The 27,632-nt window shown below is 47.5% G+C and overlaps 1 protein-coding gene across 1 annotated transcript in view; it reads right to left on the reverse strand.

Moving 5' to 3' along the window:
* DOCK7 (dedicator of cytokinesis 7) overlaps window positions 1-21,530 on the reverse strand; it is a 108,566-nt gene extending 87,036 nt beyond the window's left edge. Inside the window, exons 1-2 of the mRNA XM_059822223.1 lie at window positions 21,493-21,530; window positions 11,396-11,501 (exon numbers count right to left, since the gene is read on the reverse strand). Coding sequence (XP_059678206.1) covers window positions 11,396-11,501; window positions 21,493-21,530 — 144 coding nt within the window. The remainder of the gene's footprint in view (window positions 1-11,395; window positions 11,502-21,492) is intronic.
* Window positions 21,531-27,632: the final 6,102 nt, after the last annotated feature.

Below are 27,632 nucleotides of genomic sequence, written 5' to 3' on the forward strand. Positions count from 1 at the left end.
GCAGAACCTGCTCTATCATCTCGTCTCCGAGTCTCCAGGCACCGCTTACCTCCTCATGGCACCCAGCAAAATAACGAGGCACCCAAAAGCCGACTCCCCTGGCCTATTAGGATTGTGATGCTTTCTTAGTTTACAAAAGTTTCACCCTGATCCTTGCGCACCACCCTGACGTAGGGCTGATCTCCCACCTATCACAAGAACGGCGAGTCCCGCTTTCAGCTGCGTATTAAAAGGTTTTGAAATCTGCTGCAGCAGAAATGGGGGAACAGCTGAGGAGCTACAAAGCTGTCCTCTCCCACAGCCGGCAAGCTGCGGGCAGAGCACGCAATCTTCACCCGGCTTCCAGGAAAGGCCTTTTCAATTCCTCCCGATAGCTCCTAGCACGCAACAGCACGTGCCTCCTCCGTGAAATGCAGTCAGTTGTTCTTTATCGGACTTCCAAAGCCAGAGGGACAATTTCAGTCAAGCGTTCACAAACGTGCAGTCCACCTACCAACCGGGTAATAAACCTAACGGAGGAATGCTGGAGCGCTACTGTAAGAAATCATTGACAGGGTGTCCATTTCTTCCAAGAAGAGTTTATTAAGGCCGTCTGGAAACTACGGCTGTACAGGAGCTCCGACCATCTTCCCAGCCAGGACTAGGGAATAGCCTAAACTAATGGCAAATACACGGTAAAAATACGCAAAGGAAAGCCTGCTTCCCGAACCGCAATTACTGCTCTTTTAAAACACACTCCTTGATTTTTGTGCAACCTGTAATTACAGATCAAATTCTGGACAACCTTCCAGACAATTCCTTAACACAGTTTCCCCTCAGTCTTTACCCCAGGATCAGACACTGCCACCTCGCTCGGGGCAAGCGCTGTTCTGGGGCTATTAAAATGAATAGGACTACACAGGGAGAAAGGAGCCACTGGGTACGAGTAAGAGGGGCATAACCTGCTCCCTGCCAACGTAAACACCAAATGCAACGTACTGATAAACTGAAAGTACGGAAGAAATCAAACGGGACTCTCTCTTTTTCAGACTTACATAGCCTAATCACCCCGAATCAAACACACCGCTTGCAAATAAGGATTCTGCGTATACATGTCTTTAGCCTGACCACAGACACACGCTCTGTCAGCTTAGCTAAGACACCAGCCTGATTGATTCAGCTTATATAAACTATTTAACACTCACGTTCCATAGGGCCATCTGCGTTGTTGCAGTTATGGCTCTCAGCAGTTGCATTACGAAACCCTATTTCAAAGGTTTACAACTCTCCTGCAACAGGGACAGTCAAGCTTCCTTCTTTAAGGCTGTGTTATTCTTCACTGTTATATCCCCTTAAAAGCTTGAAAATAAAACTTCGTTTCCTATCGACTTTGTCCTTCTCTAGACAGCAAACATTGTATTTTGCTGTAGTTTTAGTGCACCGCTAGCCAAAACATGTCTCTCTCCTATTTATTTCCTTCTTTTGAGCACCCACCTGTATCATCAGCACCAGTTACAGAAGCATCTGCACAAATCTGGTGACAGGGGCAGGAGCCTCTGCCGGGGGACGTGGCGTAACTCCATGGAGGGTAACACAAACCCCATTTACTTTGGCCGAGCATCTCGCCCAAGGACTACAGGAGCAAAGGGCTAACACGGAGGGGAGAGAAAGCTACACCCGGGGCACCACGCAGCAAAGCTCATGGCTTATTCCACCCCACCAAGGAAGCAAAAAACAAAAAGCAAAGGGCAGATTTGTATTAGACCTGCTCCGCTGTGGCGTTCCCGAGAACAGACGACCGCAACCAGCTCCCTCGTGCACAGGGCAGACCCCTCCGAGAAGCAGGACTTCCTTCCCAGGCGTCCCAGCGACCGGGGCTTTGCCGAGCGGCGGGCTTGGCCGTGTACAACTGACAGGGAAGGCGGCAGCAGCCACGCTCCGAGGGAGCTCAGCGAGCAGAAGCGTGCAGGGCAAGGTGATTCACAAGGCAGCAGGGATGCCTCGCTAACAAAGGCAATGGGCATACTTGCCATAGATGCACTTTTCCATCGTGCTCAAGAAAGGACTAAAGTGTAAGTATTTAATTAGGATGCCATTTAATTAGGCATCATTACGTGCCCTTGCTGGAACAGCCTCCCCCTCCAGTTTGCTGCCTTACTGAACCAATTACACCTACGCTAGCGCCCAAAGACTAAAGGTCTGCTCTCCTGGTCACTGTACAGAAGCTCAGTAAGGGATCACAGTAGCAACTAGGGCAGGAAAAGGGACAATTATGCTTTCCGTCTCATACACAGACTGAAGCACAGAAGAAATCCTGTGTAGGTCATTGCTGTGTGCCCTGATGTCCACAGGCATTCAGATTTTTGCCTGAAGTACTTTAACCTATCCTTTCCCTACACAAACAGCTGGGCAGAGGGGATATTTCTAGATCCCATTCCCGAAGTTTGTTGCCTAACTCACACGTGTTCTACTGAGCATCACGAGTAGTCTTGTGGGACACGCTCTAAGCAACGCGCTCCGATCCCAGCTATGATTTTGCAGACTCTTCCAGCTAGCGTATGTCAGCACAGCCACGAAAAGTGCCGTGTCCCTCGCATTTCCTTCTCCCGCCCTCACCTCTGCCCTCCCAAGAGGGTTATTCTCATGGGGAGCCACAACGGCATTTTAAATGGTTATGACGCAATGGCTCGGCAGGATGCATCTGGCAGAACAGGGATTTGAACCCAAGTTGCTCCTGGCCCAACCCAAGACCAATTTTCCTTTTATCTAAAGTGAGATGCATAATTCCCAAGGGCAGAGATCCAGTCTCTGTGAGGATCACAGTACAATTTGGGGCCCTGTAAAAACGACAACGGCAAAGACTGGAAGGTTATATCTCCTGCCTCCTGCGTGGGAGTAAAATTCCCTGCGAGGATATGATAAGGGACCTTGAAAAATTAACCTTGCAGAGCTCCTCATCTCAGGGAGGATCCTGACTACTATTTTTACTTGGCGGCTAGGCACTTCTTCAAAAATCAGGGTGTATTTCTTGCCAATTTTTAAAGTAGGACAAAGTTCCATCTTAACTTCAATACCTCCTTAAATATTAAACAACTTTCAATGTGCTAAAACTGTAACAGATTGTGCCAAAGCTTCAAATTCTAAATTAATACCAACTTCCCACCCACTGCTTCCCTGGGCAAAATCCTGGAAGGACAGAAGCAGCAGATTAACATTTCAAAGCTGAGCCCCAGCCTTCCCTTAGCTATTGCTGGGTCTCCAGGGCAAACAGTCACTTCCCTTGTTGAGCATTCAGGAATGCAGATGGCCTGTTCTTGTTGTGGCAAAATCCCGTCACCCTTAAAGGGATACTGGTATCTCAGGGAACCGCAACAGGAGTCAAGTCTGATGTACCGTAGGAAGGACTCAACGTAAATCTGATAATACAGGAAATGTAACATGCTAAAAAAAAAAAAATTTGCAGGCAAGTTAAAGAAGGTAACGTTTTAAAGACACGTATTTGCTAAACAGAGGCATCAGATTTATTTTTTAAGCGTGAACTACAGGCCAGAGTCACTCTAAGAGGTTCTGAAACACCAACAGTGCAACATTAACCACTGACAATGCTCAAGTATTAAAAAACGTTTTACTTGCAAAAACGCATTTTCTTTCACTTGAACACTTACTCCAAAAACGGTCATCACTGGATCCAAATTCTAAGAATCACATATTCGTCTACCACTATTACTGCATTTCAGAAAACCCGTACCGCTAATTTCATATGCCTAATGACTGGTGAGCACAGAGAACTCCTGCGTTTAATTTTCTGGCTGCATTTATAATACATGGAAATATTCAAATGAACCAAGGAGATTCCTAGGCAATCTCTGCTTTTCATCAGCCACAGACAGCTACCAACCCTCAAACAGGAGGACACCTCCCCAGCCATAAAGTGCAGTCATTATAGCCCCATCCATGTGTGCTGCCTCTGGAATGTGGTTCCATATCTCCTGCTTTGCTCTAGCTCTATTATTTCTTTTGCATGGTGTTTTGAAAGATGTAATTACTATAGAGAATACCTGATAAAAGTCCTTCATTTCAAATTGTAAACACGCCTCAAAAATTTCAGAAAGCATTCTCTGGTAAGACAAAAAATGTTTTAGAAATAGTCTGAAGCCCCCATGTTTCAGATCTGAGAATATTTAGTATTAAGTCCTGGATGCTTTTTACAGACAAGCCCAATGATCTGTAATGTGTGTCAAATTCATGTAATATCACAATGCTTGAAATGAAAAAAGCCTCTAATGAAAGGAAATATTTGTAAATACACCTACCTAAAGAGGGATCCTACATATAACAAGTAACAGCCAGTCACAAAACCAGTGAGATGTTTTATGTACAAATATTTCTAGGTTATTTGCTATTATAACTGGTTGCTAATGTAAGAAGCCATTTGGGTATAGAAATATTAATATTAATCAGAGATTAATTAGTTATCTGGGAATACTAAAGCAATTTCTTACCAAACCCAGAAAGACACGAGTTATGCCTCCAAGGATGGGTAAGAAGAAAGACAATATCTTCTTTGATGACTAAGAATCATGTAATTTCACCAAGAGAGTACTTCAAGAACACAACGACTTTGATATAGAAAACGCAAGTGCTGAGACTGATCTGAAAGAGCTACCCTCTGATAAACTGCGCCAAAACTGAGAGCACAGAGACCGAGACAAAGAAAACATCAAAGCTCCATTATTAAAGAAATGAAAAAGCTGAACAGTTTGACCAGAGACTCTAGAAAAATCACAGACTTCCCAGTTTTGGCAGAAACACTACATCAGCTCAGGGGAGATGGATCCCTCCGGACCCTTAGGGTTCACACAGGCAAACCACGGTGGCTCTGAACTGTGCAAGCTGAACTGCGGTAACCACGAACATGCACGCTCTTCTGAGTGGAAAACACTTGGCACAGTCACAGACACACGAAGACGCCAGAGCTGGCGTCGCATGGAGCTGCCCGTGCTATTAGCTCAGGAGCAGCGCTGGAGGACAAGTGAAGTGGTTTATGTACGTGCCCAGGTGAAGAAATTACTGTCTGCCACATTGACGGGGAGCAAAGCTTCACCTAACAAACCACGCGAGTCCGAGCCAGCTTCGGGCACAGACAGTCCCAGTGTCTCAGCTCTGTGCAGCCCAGCAGCCCTGCCTGGAGACGCCAGCAATGAGCCCCAGCACCCAGCTAGCCCCTGCAGCGGCACAGCCATCACGGAGTAAGGCTCAGCCCGCCGGCCGAAGCTCTGGGTCCACCACAGTGGACCTCCAGCCTGGAGACCCCTTGGCTGCTGTTCAGAGCTGGCTCTGCAGAGCCACCCGAGCGACCCGCGCAGTGGCAGCACTGGCCAGGCCGGTGCAAAGCCCGGGTGCATCCACCCAACCCTGCTAGCCCAGGTAATAGAGACGTGGGTCTTGCTGAGATTACCCAGAATCACTACGGTTGGAAAAGACCTGTAAGACCATCAAGTCCAACCATCAGCTAACACCACCATGCCCATTAAACCATGTCCCACAATGCCTCGTCCACACATTCCTTGAACACCTCGAGCTTAGCGCCACAAAGCTAACGATGCATTTAAGCTGCCTTGTGACTGCAAAAGACTGCGAGCACATATATACAAAGGAACTGTTGCAGCAGCGCATCTACACCTGACGTGCTCCCGTGTCCTCTGACATAGACTTACTCCTTCATGCAGGCTCACCACCGGCACTAAAGCACGCTCCGCCTGCTCTCCTGAGCCTTCACAGGCAAGAGGCGGCCAGACAGCCGAGAAGGAGAATGCAGCTGTAATTTAGCATCGTGAAGCAGTGGTCTTCCAATTCACTGCTGCTTGCTGGGACCGTGGCAGCATTAGCGTGAAAGACTCTGCAAGCAGACCAACAGGGACTTGGACTGAAAATTTTTACATTGCAATTTGAATCCCATGTTAAGAATTCGTCGCAGTTCAGGGTATTAGCAGCATTTCCACTAAACGTCCGTTTGTTTATGCATTTTATTCCTGAAAAAGATGTGTCACAACTAACTTTAATAAACAAAGAGTAGGATTTAATGGCATTTTTAGATTCTGAGTATTTATTAACAGGCCTGTCATGAATGCTTCGTTTAAGTAACTTAATTTACTTGGTATAATAACATTTAGTTAAGATTAGTTATCTCTGCTAACGTATAAACTGTTTAAGTTATCGCAGATAAATGAGACTCGGCAACCTTTCGATGGGTACCAGACTCATCAACTTAACATGTAAACTGCTCCTGACCTCTGCGACAGGACTCACTACTGATTTTAGAAACAGTACGTAGCAGTTTTAACTTAGTAAAGAAAGCGCCCGCACCAGAGCGGAGTTAACTGTGAGTAATCCCTAATGGGAGGAGGCAGGGAAGAGGATGTGGATGCCTCTCCCATCCTCCCCTGTCCGATGAGGACAGACCATTCAGCAAGGCAGGGCAAAGCCTCCAGGAAATACATATAATGGGAGTCACTATTAAGCCTTAATCAGCTTTGAGAGAGCATTGAGGCTTGGCTCGTTTTCCTTTTCATTTTAGTGATTTTGGTGATAAAATTACTTGGCTCTGAACACTTCAAAACGCCCTTTTCTATGCCATATAGGATACCGTCATGTTTTCCCCTGCAGTGTTCTCCATTCATTTGCACAAATTATCTCTTCTTCGTCTTTTAAATGATGCTAAAATAAACAATGAAAATATACAAAGGAACCTATATTCTCTTATTGAATAATTAGATACTGTCTCCGAATACACAAAGTCTGACATCCAATAAATCCAAGACAAAGCTTCAATTTGCCCAGCTAATGCCCAGAAACCCGGCAGTGCTTTACAAAGATATGTAAATGTCAGCACCTTTATTTTACATGGAGGAAATGGAGCGCTGAGAGCAGAGGTGGTCAGATCACATCATGTCCAAGAACCCAGGCCCCTTTATTCCCAGACTAATTAGCATCTCTTGTAACAGTGTTCCTCCTCATACTAACATTCAACTATGCCATAACATACACCAACAGACAGGAAATATTACCCTTAATCCTTTGGAAACAGCTGTGATTGTTCTATAAAACAACTGATTATACATTCATCCTGCTTATTTGCAAGTTTTGTAAAATGCTACTCTTCTAGTTAAAATATACCTCTAAAGATTAAAAAAAAAAAGTTTCATTTCTAAGAAAATGTTCTTTTCTAAGAAAAGAAAAAAAATTTTTTAAAAAATCAAGTTTTGGACAACAACCAAAAATATGTCAACAACTATGTTTGGCACTCAATAGTGAAGTATTCAGAAATCCAAGATTTTATAAGTCTTTATCTAATTTGAAAAATATAAATATCATTAAGCAACAGAAGTTGCTGAATATAGAACAAGACACAGAAACAGCTGGGCTACAAGCTAGGAACTGTAGAGAGGTCCAGATACCTAGTGATTATTTTCTGTCCTTTGATAACATCATCTGCCCTCCTACAAGGACAGTGCACACAGGGGGCAAAAAAAAAAGCAGACTACAAGTCCATTTGCAGGTAGAAACCAAAACTGTGCTCTTCCTACACCAAAGCAGCTAACAAGCAGCCACTGAACAGCAAACTGAGGCATGCACACCAAGATTCAGAGAAAGCTTTGGTTTGCTTCAACAGTAACTCATGCTAATCTCTGACAATCCACAGTCCAGCTTCATCCAGGGGAAGCTCCTGCAGAAATCCGGAGAGAGGAATCAGGCCTCTGCCACACCGCAGCATGCAGCAATGAGCAGAAATGACCGGTGTAACAGAGGGCAAGCAGAGCTCACAAGCACCACAGCGCATGGAGTTGCTCAACAGAAAAAATAAACTTGGAAAGAAAAGAAAGTGGTTAGTCACGAGGGATTATAATAGCCCATAGTAAACAGCCCGGTTCATCAAATAAACAAAGCAAATACCCCATCCTGCAAGACGCTGGGGAATTCTTTGAAAGGAAGCGCAAGCTCTCCGCTTTCAGAGCATTCAATCAGTGAGTTTGGTGGGGAGAAGCCCCAGCTCCCACAAGGGAATACTGAGCCTCTCAATGCACCAAAGATGAGCACAGGACGTGGCTTACAACCCAGCATGCGAACAGCAAGGTGCAAACGCACACTCAATTTCCCAGTGGATTTAGAGAGACTTGCAAAAGTAACTTCAAAAAATAAAATTTCCTTCATCTAACTCTAAGATCTTACCAGCTCCTATTTCTCAGTAACAAACTGTCAGTGCCTTCTGTTCTGGATTTCAAAAATAAAAGCTCAGTGCTGCAAGGACCGCATCCTGCCAGGAGTCCCAATTCAGCACGTTAGGTTATACAGGAAAAACCTCTGAAGGCCTTGGACCTGTATCTGTGGTTTGAGGCATGTGCAATTAAAATCAGCTGCTCCTAAAGTGGCAGAAGGGTGGAGGCTGACAGTAATAAACGGCAGGCTCCTGTACAGTCATTTGAAAGCAGTGTCTTCTCCCCAGCTCTACCAGATACTAAATTAGAAACAGTTCTGGCAGCATTTTGTCTGCTGCTCGTGAAGCAAAAGGGAAGAGACTCGCTAAAATTCAGCTGACAGGTTTTTGCATTTATCCTAGGTTCAACCACATGCAAGTCTGTTGAGTGTGAAAAGTCCCTGCACTGGCTTCAGTCAACAAGAAACAAAAGGCCCAACCCAGCACAGTGCTGAGGGCCCTTCATTCACAAAAGCACACACTTCTCCATAAAAACGTCTCCATTGGACTGCATGTGATGAGTCTCAGACGAATTACTGTAAGCAGCTACTGTTGGCAACTGTCAACAGAGAATCAGTGCTGACCTTATCTGGATCATAACTATCTATGGAAGTGCTCAACACAACAAGCAAGATGCACTGGATAGGAGAGACCACATCTGCATTATCGTTAAAAGTCCTCCAGTTCCATGCTGCACACTCTCGACAGTGCAACTTGCTGCCCTTGTGGAGATACTCACATGAAACTCAATCACACGGCATTATTAAAATATCCATCCATTGTAGCATAAATTCCATATTTAAACCCACACTATGCGCCCTACTCTAGGCTTTCAAACCAGTATGGCTACAGAAAACTGCCTTGCAGATTCAGGACCTTCTACTTCTTCTCTGTAAAAGTGTAACGACACACAAACCTCTGAACTTTTCCAGAGCAACTAGCTATTTCAGCTTCACAGCAGTAATGCTTTCTCTCTGCATAATGTTTGTTATCAAACCAGGCCAGGCAGGCACAGCAGATTCTGACAGATGCCTAAGGGAGAGAAATTAACCCAAAATTCAGTACAACCGAACCTCTGTCATATTATGCAGCCTCAGGATATAGACTCATGACTTAACTAAATATACTTTTCCTACAGACTATCTCCTACAAACTATCACTCCATGTTAATCATGCTTCTGAAGAGCATCTCTGCTCAGCACAGAATTTAATATGACACACTAGGAGCTTATCACATCAACCATCACGCAATGCAGTTTGATAGGAAAGGCTCAGAGCCTGCTTCCAGTTAGCATGACCTTTTCCAGGATTTTTATAGATTCTTGCATATATTTACCAGAAAACACAACAGCAACAGGATAATGAGAGATACCAGAACTGAAGGCAGGGCTGACAATACTGTGACCAACAAATCTGACCCTGCATTAAGAATTACGTGTGAAGATCAACAAGACTGAAGCTTTGAGCGTGCACACTTTGATGATGGCAGATTGGAAAAGCCTTAGAAATAGGAAGAAAAAGTGGAAGAGAGAATTCAGAGCAAAAGGAGGTGACACAAGGAAAAACAGCCATCAAAAATACGGCTGGCTGAGGGACAGCTCGGAGAGGTACACAGAAGAGATCTTGCTTTACGAAAGCAATGGGGAGTAGAAAGGCCAGCTTGTTCCAAGATGAAACCACATGTGAGACAAATGAGGCACAGAAGCTTGTGGGATGCACATCCAACGGGTCCTTCAAAAGTAGGCAGGCGTCTATTCCTCAGCTATCCATTGCTGCAGGGAAGTGGATTCAATGACCCTGAGTGCTCCATCCAGCGTATGCCGCTAATAGCAGGGGTCCCTCCCTATTGCCTAATGCTGGATTATGCAAAAGGCCATACAGAACTGCCAAGTCAGGGCTTTGCATTATCATTCCACACCCCTACAGAGATCGCTGTGATAAAGCATTAGCCCTGGACACACCGCTCTCATTAACCCCTCCTCCTTCGTGCTCACCCACCATTAAGGCTGGGCACACAGCTGACAAAGCCAGCCTTCTGGTCTCCTTGTACTCACACAGCTGATGCAGAGGGAAATGACAGGAATTCCAACCCTCTTCAATCCCCGGTGACTCTGGCACAGCCGGATCTCCTTAAAGATGAACTTTCAGCCTGCAGCGAAGTCATTCTTCTAGGCTAGGGGTCAACTTAGTCTTGGAGATCCCTTTTGAGATGATACTAGCTCCAAGGACGCATTTGTGCTCTGTATGAGAAAGCTTTAACGCATTATGTTGGACACAGAGCAGTACTTGAACTGAGGAAACTCTACAAGACCCTACTCCAAAACAGGAGAACTCCTCTCGTAAATGCAGAACACTTGTACCGGCTATCAAATTCAGGGCACATTTCCAGTACTGCCTGACCTAATCAACCCTCTTTGAAGAAAACAAGATGCTATAATATTTGTTTTCTAAGTTGACTGCTGCAAAAAAACCTGCTATGACCTGAAGCAACAACCAAAACCAAAGGAACACTTCCAAAAATACAGTTCCAGCCCGAAAAAGTTTGCATAATTCTTGAAATTTTTACCACCACGCTGAATAAATTTTGAAGGTTACTGGTAGGCCACGCAAGAAAACCTGACTTCAGAAAGGGTGATTCTGACAACATGGCCTACGTTTCAGCTGCTCTTGAAAGTGGACTGTAAACTGGTAAGTAAATACACATTCCTGAGGAATAACCACATTCAACTTTCACAATAACATTTAAAATACCTCTGAAGAGTAGACGAGCCACTGTGGTCCCACTCTCAAGAGTGACAAGAAAAAAAGAAAACAGCTACCTGAAGTGCATGAGCTCACAAAGAGCTCTTCATGGAGAGAACCACACATGCACGTGGAATTTAATGCCCAGTCCAGGCTGTTCTGGGATAAAACAACTAACATCTGATCAAGGGAGCCCCTTGTCCTACAAAGATTCTGGAGAAACACAAATTCCCAGCCACACCAACTGATTTGCAAGATAGAGACCTCCAAAATCAGCAGGTTTTGCACGGAATTATTTTCATCAGTGTTATGAGGGCCACTTAGGTCAACAACCTGCCAGCACTGCAATTTCTTTCCAAATGGTAATCGACATAACCACGCACACCTTATTCAGTCTTCCATGTTCCAAGCATTACTTACAGTTGTATGATGAGAGACGCTGCCTCCAATATTGAGGTTTTTGAGAAGCTGGGGAGACCCTCCATACTGCCCCGAGATCTGCTTCCTGACTTCAGCAGCTACAGTTCTGAAATGAGAAAGGGACAATATTACCTCTGTAAAAGAATTGCAATGAAGATGATATATCAAATACGCTTTACACTGCTGTTGGAACAAAACCAAATACTTAGCGCGCGGGTTGGAATAAGAGCGTCACCGGCCAGCGAGAACAGACCTTGTATATCAAATTCCCGGAGAATCACAAAATTCTCACAAGGCTGCACGTTCTTAACAGCAATTACATCTTTTTTCCTTTTGCAAACTGCTCTTTTGTGCACATCTGTGGCAATAAAACGCATGTGGCACTGAGCACAAATAAACTTGTTCCCAGCAGGCTCTTTGCAGTTCCTACCAAGGAAAGCTCTCCTCCAGTGCTCTCCACACCCCTCAGCAGCTCCAAGCCTGGTCACACATCCGCTCCTGCGCTCTGCTCTCTCATTTTCATCCCTTGCCTATTTTTTGTTTTTACAGTCACAAAGATGAGGACCGGCAGCCACTTTCCACCCAATATCCAACCCCTTCAACACCCAGCTGAGGGGCAGAAAAGCAGTCCCATGCAGGGTGGGTTGAAATGTCTAGGGAATGACACACGGGAAACAACTGACCGCGTCAGAACAAAAAACTGTGACACCTTTCACGGAGGAAAGGTAGCGGTGGGACTATGGTAACTAGCAGAGGGGACACGCAACGCACTGGCTAGCAGGGCACAATGCCTTATGGTCTCTGCCAGCGAGAAATCCCACCACTGGGCAACTTTTCTCACCAGGAAGGAAAAACACAGACCAATTCTTCCGTGCCTGGAGGGTAAAATCCATACCGTGCCCCTCTGGGGTCTTCTATTTTCCCCAATAAGCCATGTTGTCACTGGTAAGCCTGAAAACACAACAGTTTGGTAAAACCACCAAGGGAATATCTCAGCAAAGGAAGAGCACATCAGAGAGGGAAATGCCGATAGTTAGACTGCCTTGACAGACAGCCATGGGCCAAGCCCTAACACAACCATCCACAGTGCCCCATCTTGTAACCCGGCAGTAAGCTGCAGCTCACCTTGGCAGCAGAATTGGGACAGCCAAGTTTTCGAGTATGGTGGAAATGTTTTTGTTTCAAAAGCAAACCCAAAGCCCAGATTCTTCCTACAAAAAAACGTTTTGCTGAAAAGCTGCTGACTAGCCCTGGTCTACATGACCCCACCAACATGACAGCGCTCTTATCCAGGAGTCAATGCCCAATTTGTCAGTGACAAACCCACTCCCAACTGTCATTCAGCACTGCAGTCCACTCTGTCTCCCAGAACAAAGTCCCAGCTCTAAAGAGACAGCAACCAGTGTGTAACACAGATGAAGAGGCTGCAAGGACACGGGACTAGCCGGAGTGATTTTTTTTCTGCCGTATCAGCAATCTTTGCGGGAACAGCGTCATGGCTAACAGACTTGCTCCTTAATTTATTCAGGGGAACGTGCCGTCTATCAGCATGGTGCATGAGCTGCTAAAACCCTGTCAAGTAAAGATGGTTAAACCTCCCCTGAGGAAAACCTTGACATCAGGGCGGGCTCCTAGCTTCGGGACTGCTGTGGCAGTGAACGCTGGTGGGCAGGAATGGGGACAAGTGGAGACAACTCATGTCAATGGAAAAGAAGGGAACTCTAAAAGGGAACTAGCTGGGACAACCAAGCCTACCATGGAGAGCAGATGTTTCCTCAGGCCAGAGGATGAGAGTAAGATTAGCTAGAGTAAGCATTATTTTGTCTTTTAAAAAGTGGACAGCAGAAGGAAAAAAAAAAAAAATTTATGTATTCTGGCTGCAAGAAGTTATTTGCTTCATGTTTGCCTTTATCCACAGGAGACTATGTTTTCACTTCTGGAGGGTGGCTTCTAAAAGCAAAGCAAACAGCTCCTGCTGGGGACGGACAACATTCAGGCTGTCTGATCGCCCTCGGAAAAACCATCTTCCCTGCTCCCACCACATGCACTCATACACTCACAGACACGCGCACATGAGAACAAACCACGCGTGCTGCTAGCCTTTATAGGAAAATTTGGAACATATTAAAATGGCTGCTTGGCATGGAAAACACTACGCGTCCGTGGCTGATGAGATTTAAAAGCTTGCCCCCGGGTTGCAGACCATCTCTGCTTTAAACCCCATCTCTTACTCCGTGCGTGTTTTGTGTAATTCCTGACGATACACAGAAGAGAGCCCCTCACCGCAAGGCTGGCAGGAAAAATCAGAACCCACATTTCACCATGCAGCACAACACAGGAAAAAGTAAAAATCTTTCCCCATTTTCAAGAGACATACATTGTTTCCAGACGGAAAGTACAGCCAGAGGAGGAAACCTGTCCTCAGCTGTGAAACCACAGCCGATGCCTAGCCACGTTACACAGTGCTGCTCCTCCTGCGTGCCGCGGCTCCTTATGAACCTGAGATATGCTTTGTGACAGACTCCAGAGGCGTTCTCAGTCCTTTCTTCTTCTGCGTGTTGGCCTCAGCTGGGCGGCTCTGCAGCGGCTGGGAGCTGTGCTGTATTTGGACCGCAGCCTGTCAATACACCCGTAACTCCAGCTACGACTGCGCTTTACCCCAGCTTGAAGCAGAAGCAAGCTGGGCTGCAATTATAGCGTTGCTCAGGAGCACTATGTGTTTGCACGGGTGCTATTGCACTACCCAACATCATCCCTGCTGAAAAGGTCATTTGATGCAATAGGGGAAGAAACAAAAGGGTGGCACTGATCAGCACGGCTTCTGACCATGTGCTGTGTACATCGATGGCTGCTCCGTGTTGCTGCCCTATTAATAACCTCATTGGATATTAAAAATTCCCCTGAAAGGTGATCAAAGAAAGTCAGAACTAAAGAACCTCCAATCGATTTGACCAAGACACCATCATTACTTTCAGGTCTGAAGTGGTCCTACCTCTCTAGCTTTCACAATTCCCACTCAAACCTCGCCCCCCCTGAACTAACTGGCTACTGTCTAAACTTCAAAATTCCTGAGCAGAGTCTTCAGGACTTACTACTACTTACTCCAAGCCTGCAGTCTAATCCACAGCTCTTCTTGGCTACCTTTCTGCATCACTGCATTTACAAATGCATTGACCGCCATTTCCCCTACTGGAAAGCATCACGCTTCTGACATTCAGAAACCATCTTCTAATGTAATCTGATCACTGGGTGTATTCGTGGGTAATCTATACCTGTCCCGTTTTGTGCCAACATCATCAGCTAGGTTCAGTAACCCTCTTCCCACTCCTTCTTACTTGCAAGGTATTCACAAAAATCAGTCGTATCCCCTCCCAGCCTTCCTTCTGCAAGGCTAAGCAAGGTCAGATCCTGCAACAGCCCTTCTGCTCCTTTGATCACCCTGATAGCTATTCTCCATTTGTTCCAGTTGGCCATCACGCCTTTTAACACACTGCGTTTCGTCCTGATCACTCACTCCAGATAAGGCCTGACCAGGGCTTTGCAGAACCAAATGAGTATTTTCCTGTTGAGAAAACACCTCAGCTGACTACTTTTAGGACTGCTTTCTCACTGCTTCATCACAGAGATTCACAGTTTCCCTAAAACTGATAATACACTTGCCTCCTTCTCCTCCTCCATTTCCAAAAGCTGTTTGTCCACGACAAATGCCATCTATTCACGACTAGTAACTTCATGTTACATTATAACCCTGAACACTATTTCTAACTAGAAGCTATGCTTCCTAAACCAACTTAGGTTAAAAAGTGTATTACACCAAACCCAACCAGAAAAGAGAAATAAATCTCAAAATAGTCTCCAAATGAAAAAACCAATCCATTTGGCAGAACACAAGAGCCATTAAAGCTCTTGATAATTAAAAGGACAAATAAAAAACTGCCTCTTTAATAACTATCTCATATTCAACATGTAACCTGGGATCTTTAGACAAACATTCCAGTTAATTACAGCCCACAGCCTCATGAATGTCTATGTTTAAAGTACATCTTCCCTAGTCACTTCCTTTCTGACCTTCTTCACTGGTTAATTATTGTGTGTGCATGTGGTTCACACAGAAGAAAAAAAAAACAAAAACAAAGGAAAGGAAAAAAAATCCCCTTGGAACTGGCTTCTAAAGGAAAACAAGACCGGTCATTCTCAAAGTACTCTGAGCTGCAACTAACAAAACAAAACCATTTGTTTGCACTTCCATGTTTCTTTACTACACACAAAAATGATTTCTGTTTCTATGGGGCCTACCCGGTCAAAGCCAAAAATCGTTCTTTTTTTTTGTTTTGTTTTAGCTTAAGCAGCATACTGGAAATATCAGTTCTTCTTTTTGCCTGCCGAAGAAAAGGCTCACCAAGACCTGCCCAGTTATGCCAAGCAAGGTGAAGAACACTTCCCTTTCACAGAAAAGGGGGGTGAGGATACAGTCACCTAGATCACCCGCTGCAGTGATTTGAGGAAGTCTCTCTTTTCCACAGCCCTCCCCATTTTGAAAGAGCAATGCAAATTGTTTATTTCTCCGCATCCCGCTAATTACAAAACTGTTACTCCTGCCTGTTCTTCATCTTGCATGTCGGGTGCAGCGACTCGACATTCAGCGAGCCGTTGCCTCTTGAGAAAGACAGCCTGGTACAGTGAGGCTTCCGCACCAACCCACAGCAAAGCTGCTGCTTCTCTCTCCGCAGCAGAGAAAACTGTATTTACATAGTTTACTTTTTAAAGTGAAAACATCCTTCTTCGTTCAGCCGGCTCACTTGTGCACAACTCCGCACGTGGCTGGAGGCATCTATCCTACTTTAATCACTACGCTTGGGTCTGAATTCCCAAAGCCAAATGGCACTGGCCGGTTGCATCCGCCTTGTCGCTGCAGTTGAGACGACCTGTCCCTCTGTCCCTACGTGCTCCGCCTGGGCTCTCCTGCCTGCGGAACAGACGGCTCCATCCAGGCTTGAACCAGGGCGTGAGTCACCAGGTATGCGCGGCGGTGGACAAGGGAACCTGCTTGAGGGAGAGCTCTGGCCTTGAGCTACCCTGCCAGTTCAGCCGTGCCCTGGATGCAGCCTTCCTCCTAAACCCGAGGTCCTCTTTACTTCGGAGTGAACTCCTTCCCCTTTGAGTGAAAAGGGTTTGATTTACAACTCGAAGCTGAGGAAACACCCAGCCTGATCCTGACTGCTGCGAGGTAAGCGCGGGTTCTCAAATTGACATAGAAGATAAGCAACAATATCTTCCCTTTCTCCTTACCATTGATTAAAACAGAAAACACCATACAACGCTACCTGTAGTGCTCTTCTGACAATATTTGATTAAGGCTGAAAGCATCACCCCTAGGCTGCAGCGAAGGGAATGAGCTCCCAAGATACCTTACTGTGAAAATCACCACAGGACTGGATTCTTCAGGAGAGATCAAAAGTCACATCTCAGGTTAAAAAAAAAAACACAAAGAAAGAAGGAAGCCTTGTACAAAGAAGCAGCTTCGTAGCAGAGATGAACTCTTCTCCCTGCCTTCTCACTCGCTTTAAGCAGTCAGAGATTTTCTTAGGCTTCCCAGAGCGCTGCCGACTCCCACATGAGACAACCACAACAGCTGAACAGGGGCAGACAACGAGACTTTTGGAGAACGGGAAAAAGCTGCCCTGAAGTTTCTATTAAAAATACTTTCAGTTATCCGTCTGATAGTGTTTTGACAATGCCAACGGCATCTGGATGTGGGAAGAGAACACACTGTGATGAATATCCTGCTGTGACCACTACATTTCTGGCCTGTTTCAGTGCTTGTGGAAGCCAGCGACACTTTGCTATGGATTTCAGTGGGTGCAGGTTTCACGCCATCCCTGTTTACCCTGAGGCAGGGCAAAGGCGGCTGTCAGTCTCCCTGACACATCGTTCAGGCGATGTAAAAGGGCTCTAAATGAACACAAATGTAAATTTAGCCTTCCCAAGTCACCTTTTACAGTACCCCATCAGTGTAAAGGGAGCTTCAGCAGAAATAAGATGCTAGCTCTGAATGTAGTGAACAGAAGTGTTTTCCCCTCATTTCAAAACCATAAAGACAACAAGCTGTGATTACTCCAGAAATCTGTCCATATACAACGTAAGAGCCCTGGATGATGGGGAATTTCCAAATCACTGCATGTCTGAGAACAGGATCACCCCCTTTCAGCCAGGGCTCTGCTGAAGACCCCCCCCAGCCCCAGACAGCAGCACCTCATGGCACCGTTAGGTTCCCCTTCACACAGAAGCACCTCAGAAGGGGATGGACCTATGAGGGTGAAAACAATTTCCTCCAGACTCCATCGAGAGCTGGGTACAGGAAAACTGAAATTCTCAGTGAGAGAATAAAGACCAGCGGTAAAAAACACACTCTGGTCTTTGCATGAGGCTGAAATGCATAGCAAAACAGAGGGTAAGGCAGGTACGTTACTCCAAGTCAAAAGGATCCTCTTTAACTGTGGGAGCAGTAAAGGAAGAGCAAAACTCTTTCCAAGGGAAGACACTTTCAAAATGGTGATGGTCTGACCAAAGAAGCAGTTCTGGATTCCCTAGATAACCCAATCTCAGGATGGTCCAAGAGCAACGGCAAGGCACTGAGACAGGGGCTCACATGAAAGGTTACATGAGTTTGCCTGAACTGTGTATGTTGCGTGACGTTTAAAGGGTGATTTTTTTCTTTTTCTGTGTTTGAACTCCAAAAAACCTGCACACCTTTTCCTCTGCCTGCCCCTAGAAAGGCTGGAGCACTGGGATACAACACACTTCGATTAGGGGGACATTCAGGAACTCAGAACTGTCCTTTTTGGTGGTGGGACTTCCACTTCCCATTTGTCTGCCAAGTGGCCCCATACCCAGAAAATGTACTGGGATAACACAAGTGGGAATCAGAAGCGCGCACAGGTGAAGGGGTGAGTGCTCGGTGGGGCCAGACACGGCACTCGGCTTGGTCGGTACCAAACACCCAGCCCTGCTGAGAGGGAACCTGGCTGGTTCCTCAAGAATAACGTATCGACTGCTTGGTTTTTATTGAGACATCTTAATGCCTGGATTTTATCTCTGCCAGTGTGGATCCTGCCTTCCGCTAACTCTCCTCTAGTCCCCCAAACACCACATGAGCGGAACAGGGGTACTAAATAGAAGTACATCTGTTCTTACGCTGAGATGGAAACAATAACATACAAGCAGCTACAGAAGTATTACGATGCTGCAGAAGGACATGTTCCAATACAGCTTAATAAAAAATTTATTACCAATGTATTTCCAATTAAAAATTAACAATTTCAGGCAAGATTTCCAGTATTATTAACCCACTGTAGTAAGTTTAACTCAGGAGTTTCTTCTGATGGAGTCAAGAAGAATTAGTAAGTACATGTGATGGCCAAAGTTCAAGCTAAAAATCTGTTCTAGTTTGAAGCCTTCCAACAAGCCTTCCAAGCAGCACAACCTAGTCAGAAAGATACAGTCATAAAAAGATATTTTGAAATTGCTGTAGCAGTCACTGATAGCTGCTATCCCCCATATTTAAAGATTCCAGTAGTAATAAACAGACACCGCGTGGCACTGGAGTTCTGTAGGTACCCTTGAGGTGCACCGCACGGGTTGAAGAAAGCACAGACAGTAAATCAGGGCTGTGAAGACAAGGGCTGTGGTCCTTCTAAGAAACAGAACAGCCGATCTCACGTTTCTTTTTCTACCACTACTGTAATAACCAGCTTAGAAGCTTGCATCTGTTTGGTAGGCCTTAAAGTAATTTACCTTCATGGATCTGAATTACATCCCATTTGAGTTACATGCTATCAGGCAAACCAAGAGCAGCACGGCTATTTCCTGTGAATAAGACAAACGCTACGTCTACCTCGATGAGTAAGCCAAACCGGAGGGCAGAGTGTGAAAATGTGATGGATCTATTCTTCTCTAAACAATGGAACTGGGGAGGGCTTCCAGCAGCCACCAACACAGCTCTTGGGACTTCCGTTTGCTGCTTGCTTGAATCTCTCACCCTCTGAAAGAGTGACATTCACAGCAGCAAATTCCGTGTCAGCATGAGAAGGGCAACAGCTCAGTCTGGGCACCTCTGGGTACATCATCTCATCTGCCCACAAGCTTTTGCCTTCACGTGCACTGGATGTGCAGCCCACGAACCAGGAACTTGAGATTTCTCAGAAGACAACACTACAATATGGGAAATCCCAGAGAGAAATATAGCAGCCTTATAAATAAGCATAAAAGAAAGAGTTGGAGATGCAACAGCCCTGCTCCAGGAGGAGCTGACCTCATTGCAGACCACCTGGGTCCTTCCGCAGGCACAGCCTGCACGAACAGTAAACTCCACAAACGAATCTGACATGTCGAAAAGACCACCTCTGCCTGCACACACACACACTGCTGCTGTTTGGTCGGTTTGAAAACACACTGAGCGGATTAGATCAAAAGGTACGCAAAGGCGGCACATCTCCGCTACTGCCTGATGAACTTACTGCGCCGAGCTGGTGCCCGACGCAGGCTGAAACATTGCGAGCACCTACAACGGTCACCCCAGGGCCATTTTATTTAACATCCTGCCAGGGCTGCAGAACTTTTACTCTCCTACTTCTAGTACTTGTCTCACGTGTGACTATTTCTAGGACTACAATCAAGAACCAGGAAAAATGGTCTGGCAGCAAATCCAGCTCTCTCCATTCCTGAAACCTTGATCTGTCACATTAATCCCTGGCTGGTGCACATCAAAGTTTGCTCGTCTCTCCTGGTTCTCCGCAATGTTTTCACCCTGTCTTCAGACCCTGAGCGCGGTGGGATTGATGCCACTCCTCCACCTCCTACCTAGCCTTTCCCTTTGACCTCCTTTTTCTTTGTCCATGACCCGTCTCCATCATAGCTGCTGTAACAGCGGCTGTTTGTACCTACTGTTTTCTCATTCAACAGCATGCAAATGACACTACTTCCCACAGCCTCCTGAATAGCACCAGCAAAACTGACGGTTCCCACTTTCACTCTGCTGCTAGTTACGGCTAGGAGAGGTACCACGGACACCAAAGGCTACCTGGTCAGACCCGCGAACAAAAAACCTGTGGTTCCCACCCGGAACCACACACCTAACTTGGAATATAGATCTGCAGAAACCTGGTATTAGCAGGTAATGTCCTATAAATATTCCTCTTTAAAAAACAAAACAAAACTTTGTACAATACGGGGTTGTTTAACACCGCAGGTCTCAAGTAGCTCTGCACGTCCGAGGCGCCGTGCTAACATTAACCAGCTGCTTCTCGCACACAAGAGGAAGGGGACTGTTTTCTCCATTTTGCAGGCTGCAAGGAAGCGAGCGGGCAGGTTCGGTGCTCCCAGGTGCGGGGCGCACCGCCCGGACGGGGCTCTGCCCGCCCGTCCCCGCCGCAGGCAGAGGAGGGAAGGCGAACTCGGCGCACGGCAGCCGGGGCCGCCGCGGGCCGGGACCGGGACCGGGACCGGGACCGGGACCGGGACCGGGACCGGGACCCCCGCGCCGGCAGGAAAACGCTCGCCGCGCTGCCGGGAGCGCTGGGCCGCCCATTGTGCGGCGAGAGGGGGCTGCACAATGCGCCCGGCCGGCCTTTGTTCACGGGGCGCCGAACCGAACAGCTCTTTTCCTCCTTTTTTCTTTCCTCCCCCCCCCCCCCCCCAGGGAAGCGGCACCGCGCGCACACACGGCCGCGTCCCCCACCCCTTTGTTGCAGACGCGGGGGAACGGCAGCCCCGCGGCGCCGGCCTGGGCGGACCCTGCCCGGCGGCCCGGCCGGGGGCTGCTCACGGCAGGCCCAGCGCGACGGCCCGGCCCCGGCTCGGCTCGGCTCGGCTCGGCTCGGCCCGGCCCGGCCCGCCGCCGCGCGGGCGCCCTGTCAGCAGCCCGAAGGCCGTGAGGGCGGCGGGCGCCCGCGGGCCGCGCCGGGCCCGTTCGCCCCCGAGGGGCGCGGCAGCGGCCCCCCCTTCCCCGCCGGCCGGGCCCAGCAACCCGCCCCTCCCCGGGGACGGGGACCGGGACCGGGACCGGGACCGGGACCGGGCGCGCTCCGCGGCCGCGCTACCTGCTGATCTTCTGGGCGAAGGCGCGACGCTCGGCCATGGCCGCGCTGCGGGGCTCCGCGCGGCCGCTCCTCAGCGCTGGCGGAGCCGGGCAGCCGGGAATGGGCGCCGTAATGCTCCGCGGAGGCGCGCACCCGCGCGGCGCGGCCGGCCCAGCTCCCACCCTCGGCGCTCGCCGCGCCCGCCCGCCTCCTCCCCCTTCCCGGGCAGGGGCCGCTCCTCGCAGACATACGGCGGGGCGGGCGGCCGCGGCGCGGCGGGGCGAGGAGTGACCGTCCCCGTGCCCCCGCCCATCCCCGGTGCCGCGCCCTCGGCCCTCGGGGCGGGCTGGGCCGGCCGGGCCGGGACCCGCACCGGCCGCCGGCAGCGGTCCGGCCTCCATCCCCCAGGGCTCGGGCAGCCTTCCCCGAGCGCGTCCTGTCACTGCCGCGGTGCAGACTGAAGGCGCCTCCGCTTCGGCTCGCCCTCGCTGCCGCGGTGCGGCTTTATTCCCATGTAAAACCGGAGTGGGCTGGGGTTGTTACTTGCGATAATGAAGATCCACTCGTGGGTAGGGAAAATGGCTCTTCACCCGGCTCGCACCCACCCGGCATCTCAGCCCGGTGTCGAGCGAGACCTGCAGAGTTCAACCGGAGGGTGCGAGCGGCCGAGGCCTCGGCTCGGAACGGCTGCCGGGGCCCCCGCGCGCCCCAACCCTTGGAAGAACCTCGCTGGGGCTGCTCCCAGAACGGCTGCCGGGGCCCCTGCGCACCCCAACCCTTGGAAGAACCTCGCTGGGGCTGCTCCGCAGCTCTGCGTGGCATAGCTGGGTCCCTTGGCCACCCGTACCCCCACCCCGCGTGGCAGCGAGGGACGCCGTTGATTACCACGCTCCCGCACGCTGTGCGTGCCCGCAGGGACGAGACTGGGCCCTCGCTCTATCGTGCCCTGTACGGTACCAACTTTTCCTCCAGAAAGGCTAAAAATCCTCCCCAACGGTGATGTAGAAGATGGCTGGAATAGCATAGCGACCATCCTTCCATCCAAACAGGTCATTACCACCAGTCTCTCCATAAATGTGTTGTATTTGAGGTCATCCGAACAGGAAGAGGAGATAGAGGGTGGGGAGTTAAAAAAAAAAATCTATTTTGGGGATTCAAAAAAAGATTGAGCCTAGGACACATTCTAGCAGATAATTCAAAGTCAGTGTTACACGACATATGCTGTGCATTAATCTAAACCAGAGAGCTATTAATAGTAGTCCAGGAAGTGTCCAAAAGTAGCAAGTGTTAATTCATCCGATTCCATCTGTTTGCATTGTGTGAATGTTTCTAGCACATGGCGACTGCAATCGGCGTATACCAATTTTTCCACTAGCAGAAGCCACTGATTTCCAGCTGCATATAATTATTCCGCTTTTCTGTTTGTATGTGTTTACACAGGGAATGTCAGGCCCCGAAATCTGCAAATATATACATATGTGAGTAATCCCACTGAGTTAATCAGACTCTGCGCGTATATAAAGCGAATCCCACATGGGTAAAATTGTGGCCCGCTACAGAAATGTGCTGTCGTGTGTTACGCAGATGCACACGCACACAGATGGAGACACTCCAAAGCAAAGACCTATTGTATGCCACTGAGAAAGGGCTGCTCTTCTTCAAGGGGAGGGGAGAAAATATCTGCCAAGACAAAGACTTTTGCTCTTGAATTACTGCCCGCGTGTAGAACTGCACGCAGGATAAGTCCGTCACACAGGATGAGCCAACAAGCTGTTCACCTTCCTACATCCCCCAGAGTTGTGGATGTCCCTGGATCACTGGAAGTGCTCAAGGTCAGGTTGGATGGGGCTTTGAGCAACCCGATTTAGTGAAAGACGTCGCTGCCCCTGGCAGGGGGATGGACTAGATGATCTTTAAAAGGTCCCTTCCAACCCAAACCATTTCATGATTCTATGAATAAATCCTCATACATAGTGTGTGTGCGTACAAGAACAGACCTAAGCATGAGGGACCACCAGAAATGTTTCCTCTTTCCCATCCCCCATCCCATAAGGAATTTTCTTTCCAAAGTTCGAGATGCAGGAGGGCTAATTTAGTCCTGCCTTGAGGGAAAACGTCACTGCCTAACTCTTTTATACCGGAACTGGGAAACCTGCATTTCTGAAAAGGGAAATTCTTATCGCTGCCAGAAGGTGCAAAGAGCAGTCCAGCCCCAGAAGCCCTGGTATACAGAGCGCAGAGTATCCAAGGTCGATCAAGGGACCTCTTGGATTTTAGGTTTCATTTTCCCCTCCTGTCAGTTACTACCACTGACAGAAGAACTCGATTAAGTTGTGGGGCACATAAAGTTGACTCAGTATCATCCCCCAAAGCTACATATAGCTTATTTAAAAGCCTTCTACAACTGGTTTGTTAGCATGGGCTGTTTGAAGACCAAGGGCACACTTCAAAATGCAGTAATGACACGGGCAACTTTAGCTCTCTGTCTGAGGAGCAGGAATGGCTTAGCTTGAAACGGCCACCCACTACCCATACTGCCTGCCTCACCCTGCACAGGCGTCCGAGCTGCACGTCAGCTGCTTCTCACATCTCCAAAGTCTACAGCACAAGGGCTTGAGGTAACTAGTTGCTGAGTTTTGTTGTCACCTTTGCTCATCTGTCAGTGCCCTGCTCTTCACTGACTTTTTCTGCAGTTTAGAGCTTGGCCAGATGAGCTCTGGCAGACTTGATTCCAGCCGTCCACCCACCTCTGTGCTGGAGGCGATCGACAGAAGGGCAGTCAGATGAGACGTGCCTGCACCTCAGCTGCGCCTGACAGATGTGCTCTGGCATCTGAAACTGCGAGGAAGGAAAGTCTGCGCGTGGATACCAGAGTTTGAAACTTCTGGCTGAGGTGGGGACACACATCCTGCTCTGCCACCCTTGCCAGAGAGGCCACAGCCTCGCTGGAAGAGCGGGACAACAACTGGGAGCATCGGACTTTAAACTACCGCAATAGTCTCTCCTTGCCAGTGAAGGGCCTTTGCACTAATTGCAGATCATCACTGCAGCAGATTACACAGCTAAAATGGAGTAGGGCACAGGACCCCACCTCTTTATGAATGATTTATTATTCATCTTGTTGAAGCATATAAATGTACAGAACTATCAACAGAGATGAAAAAAACCCCTAACTCCACCCTATCTAATGTGGAACATCTATGTACAAAAATAAAAAAATACATGTTTTTTCAATTCAAAGATACAAAATGGATGTAAAATAGGTCTCTGTCAAATACAACATATATTATGTGCTCTCAATGGGAGGGTATTGCTTTGCAGATAAATAGGCTTGCTCCATATAGTTGGTCTAAATATGAACAAAATCCCTCAATTCATTTAAAAGTCAACATCAACAAGTGACTTTCTGAAAAATAACAGAAGGATTCTTCATTACTTTTCAGGTAGTAACAGCCCAGTAAATGTCTACAAAGTTAGTGCCAATGACTTTAAATAGTAAGAAATTGCTGAGGTTGGTAGAAATGTACACACGACCTTGTAAAGAGAACCAAGAGCTTCTGTAGATCGACTAAATTTTGCAGTGTGTAGAGCATTAACCAAAAAAAGTCAAGGAAAAAGTGAAGAAAGGCAAGGGAAAAAAAAAAGGCAGTCTTTTACCATTATAAATCCAATAATGCCAAACACTGAAATTCATGGTATCAACAAATCCTACCTCTATATCACCGGCAAGTCAGTATGATTGATGTGGCGTCGCTTCGTGATTTCGAGTACGAAGGTGAGTGCTGCCACTGACAGGCACTGTGAGTCATGTAACCTTTCTGCCTCATTTTCTCCTCTTAAAAGTGAGCTAATTGAAGGAAACGTTTTGTCTGAAGAAACAAACTCATGCTTTGCAAAGAGGAGAATGTGACCAACTGGATGCTGGGACCTGTGACATGGAATTTCAGTCTGCAAAATACTTTTCTCCAGGCATCTCTCTGGGAACTAGCAGCTTCCTCTGATTCAAAAACAACTGTTGTGTGGCAAATTTTACCTGCAGTAGAAAACTGAACTATTTTAAATCAGGGTGAAATTGTATGCAATTGATGGTATGTTTGGAATGTTAGGCTGCTTATTTTTCATAAAGTTGCTTGTGCCTGTGTATTGCCCTCAAGGGTGACTGGTATCTCAGAATGAGGGTGAAGACAAATCAAGACTAACTTCAGTGGAGGGACTGTGTACACTGCAGTTAATACCACCATACAGCCCAACTTAATTTAAATTAATGTTTGGACAGAGGCTACGTATTTCTAGTAATCAATTTAAAACCTGGAACTTCATCAGCATTATGAGGATACTAAATAGTTACAGAATCACAGAATCATTAAGGTTGGAAACGACCTGTAAGATCATCAGGTCCAACCACCACCCCAACCCCACCATGCCCACTAAACCATGTCCCGCAGTGCCACATCCACACCTTCCTTGAACACCTCCAGGGATGGTGACTCCACCACCTCCCTGGGCAGCCTCTTCCAATGCTTCACCACTCTTTCAGGAAAGAAATTTCACCTAATATCCAGCCTAAACCTCCCCTGGCGCAACTTGAGGCCGTTTCCTCTTGTCCTATCACTTGTCACTTGGGAGAAGAGACCAACACCCACCTCCCCACAACCCCCTTTCAGGGAGTTGCAGAGAGCGATGAGGTCTCCCCTCAGCCTCCTCTTCTCCGGACTGAACAACCCCAGCTCCCTCAGCCGCTCCTCATCAGACTTGTGCTCCAGACCCCTCACCAGCTTTGTCGCCCTTCTCTGGACACATTCCAGCACCTCAGTGTCCTTCTTGTAGTGAGGGGCCCAAAACTGAACACAGCATTCGAGGTGCGGCCTCACCAGCGCCGAGTACAGGGGCACGATCTGCTGGCCACACCATTTCTGATACAGGCCAGGATGCCACTGGCCTTCTTGGCCACCTGGGCACGCTGCCGGCTCATATTCACTCTGCCTTAACACATTGTAATTCTTCATCCTGTTTTAGAAAGTGAAGAAGGAACCTAGCTTGTTCTACACTGGATCCCCAACGGTAGAATGCATCAGCCTTTGAAAAACATCACTACCTCCAAAAAGGAGTTAGCCCATTTATGCAGCCACCAGCAATAAGCATCTGCTGCTCCAGGTAAGTGGTCTCTGAGAAGCTGGGGGGTGATCCTCACTTGCCCTGGGTGCATTGGTACTCCACCAGGACAAAGACTGAGCATATACTAAATTGGGAGTTGAGGGACACTGTGAAAGGTGATGGGTCTCCACCGCAGCTGTTGCATTTCCCTTCTAGCTACTTTGCTGATTTGGGGGCTGGGGGAAAAGCCCAGTAACTTATCAAAACATGGACTGTCATGTTGAAAGTCACCTTTTAGTCTTCCCTGATAAACTGTGTAACAAAAAGGTGAGGAATGAACAGCTGAGTCTGCATCTGCGAGCTGTATTTGGGCTAAGCACCTATCTAAAGTTCATGGCCTAGACACGGTGCTCTGTCAACACACATGTATCCATGAAACAACATCTCTCACACTGAAGGGGTGTGAACAAAGAAGCATTTCAATCAATTCATGAGGGTATCTGTCCATAAACCACATGCATCCTTTAAAATACATGACTTAAATGCTTTTTTATTGAGAATTAATTTTACTCGGTTATAATAAAATTTGATAAATGCTTCTAGCGAACATGGATGTAACTCGCTGAGCCTGTTAATTATAAGATCAGGTCCTGCACAAAAAAAAATCTTTTGGATTGCAGCCATAAAGCATTTTGCAAAAAGTCAGCTGATCCTGTGTCTTGTTTGTTAGCAGTCTATTTACTCAGTCCATTGCTTCCTTGCTCTTCTTACGTAAACTTCCTCAAAGCAAACACACTGCAAACATTTTCCACTGAAAATGTGTCCAACATAATTCAATAAACAATGTAGTAAATAAGGGACTGCAAATTCAGAGAGCCATCTGCTGGCAGCTCAGTGAAACGAATTATATTCGCGAAGGGCCAAATCTCTGCCTCTCTGCAATTTCTTTAGAGATAAGGAACTACGCATGGGTAACGTAAACTGTACAAGCACAGTTATCCTCTCAAGACATGTTTGTCAAGAGTGAAGATACTAGCATTCTCAGAGCAAGAAGGAGCAGCCTCCTT

This window comes from Gavia stellata, chromosome 10, assembly GCF_030936135.1.
Source record: "Gavia stellata isolate bGavSte3 chromosome 10, bGavSte3.hap2, whole genome shotgun sequence".
NCBI classification, from domain to species: Eukaryota; Metazoa; Chordata; class Aves; order Gaviiformes; family Gaviidae; genus Gavia; species Gavia stellata.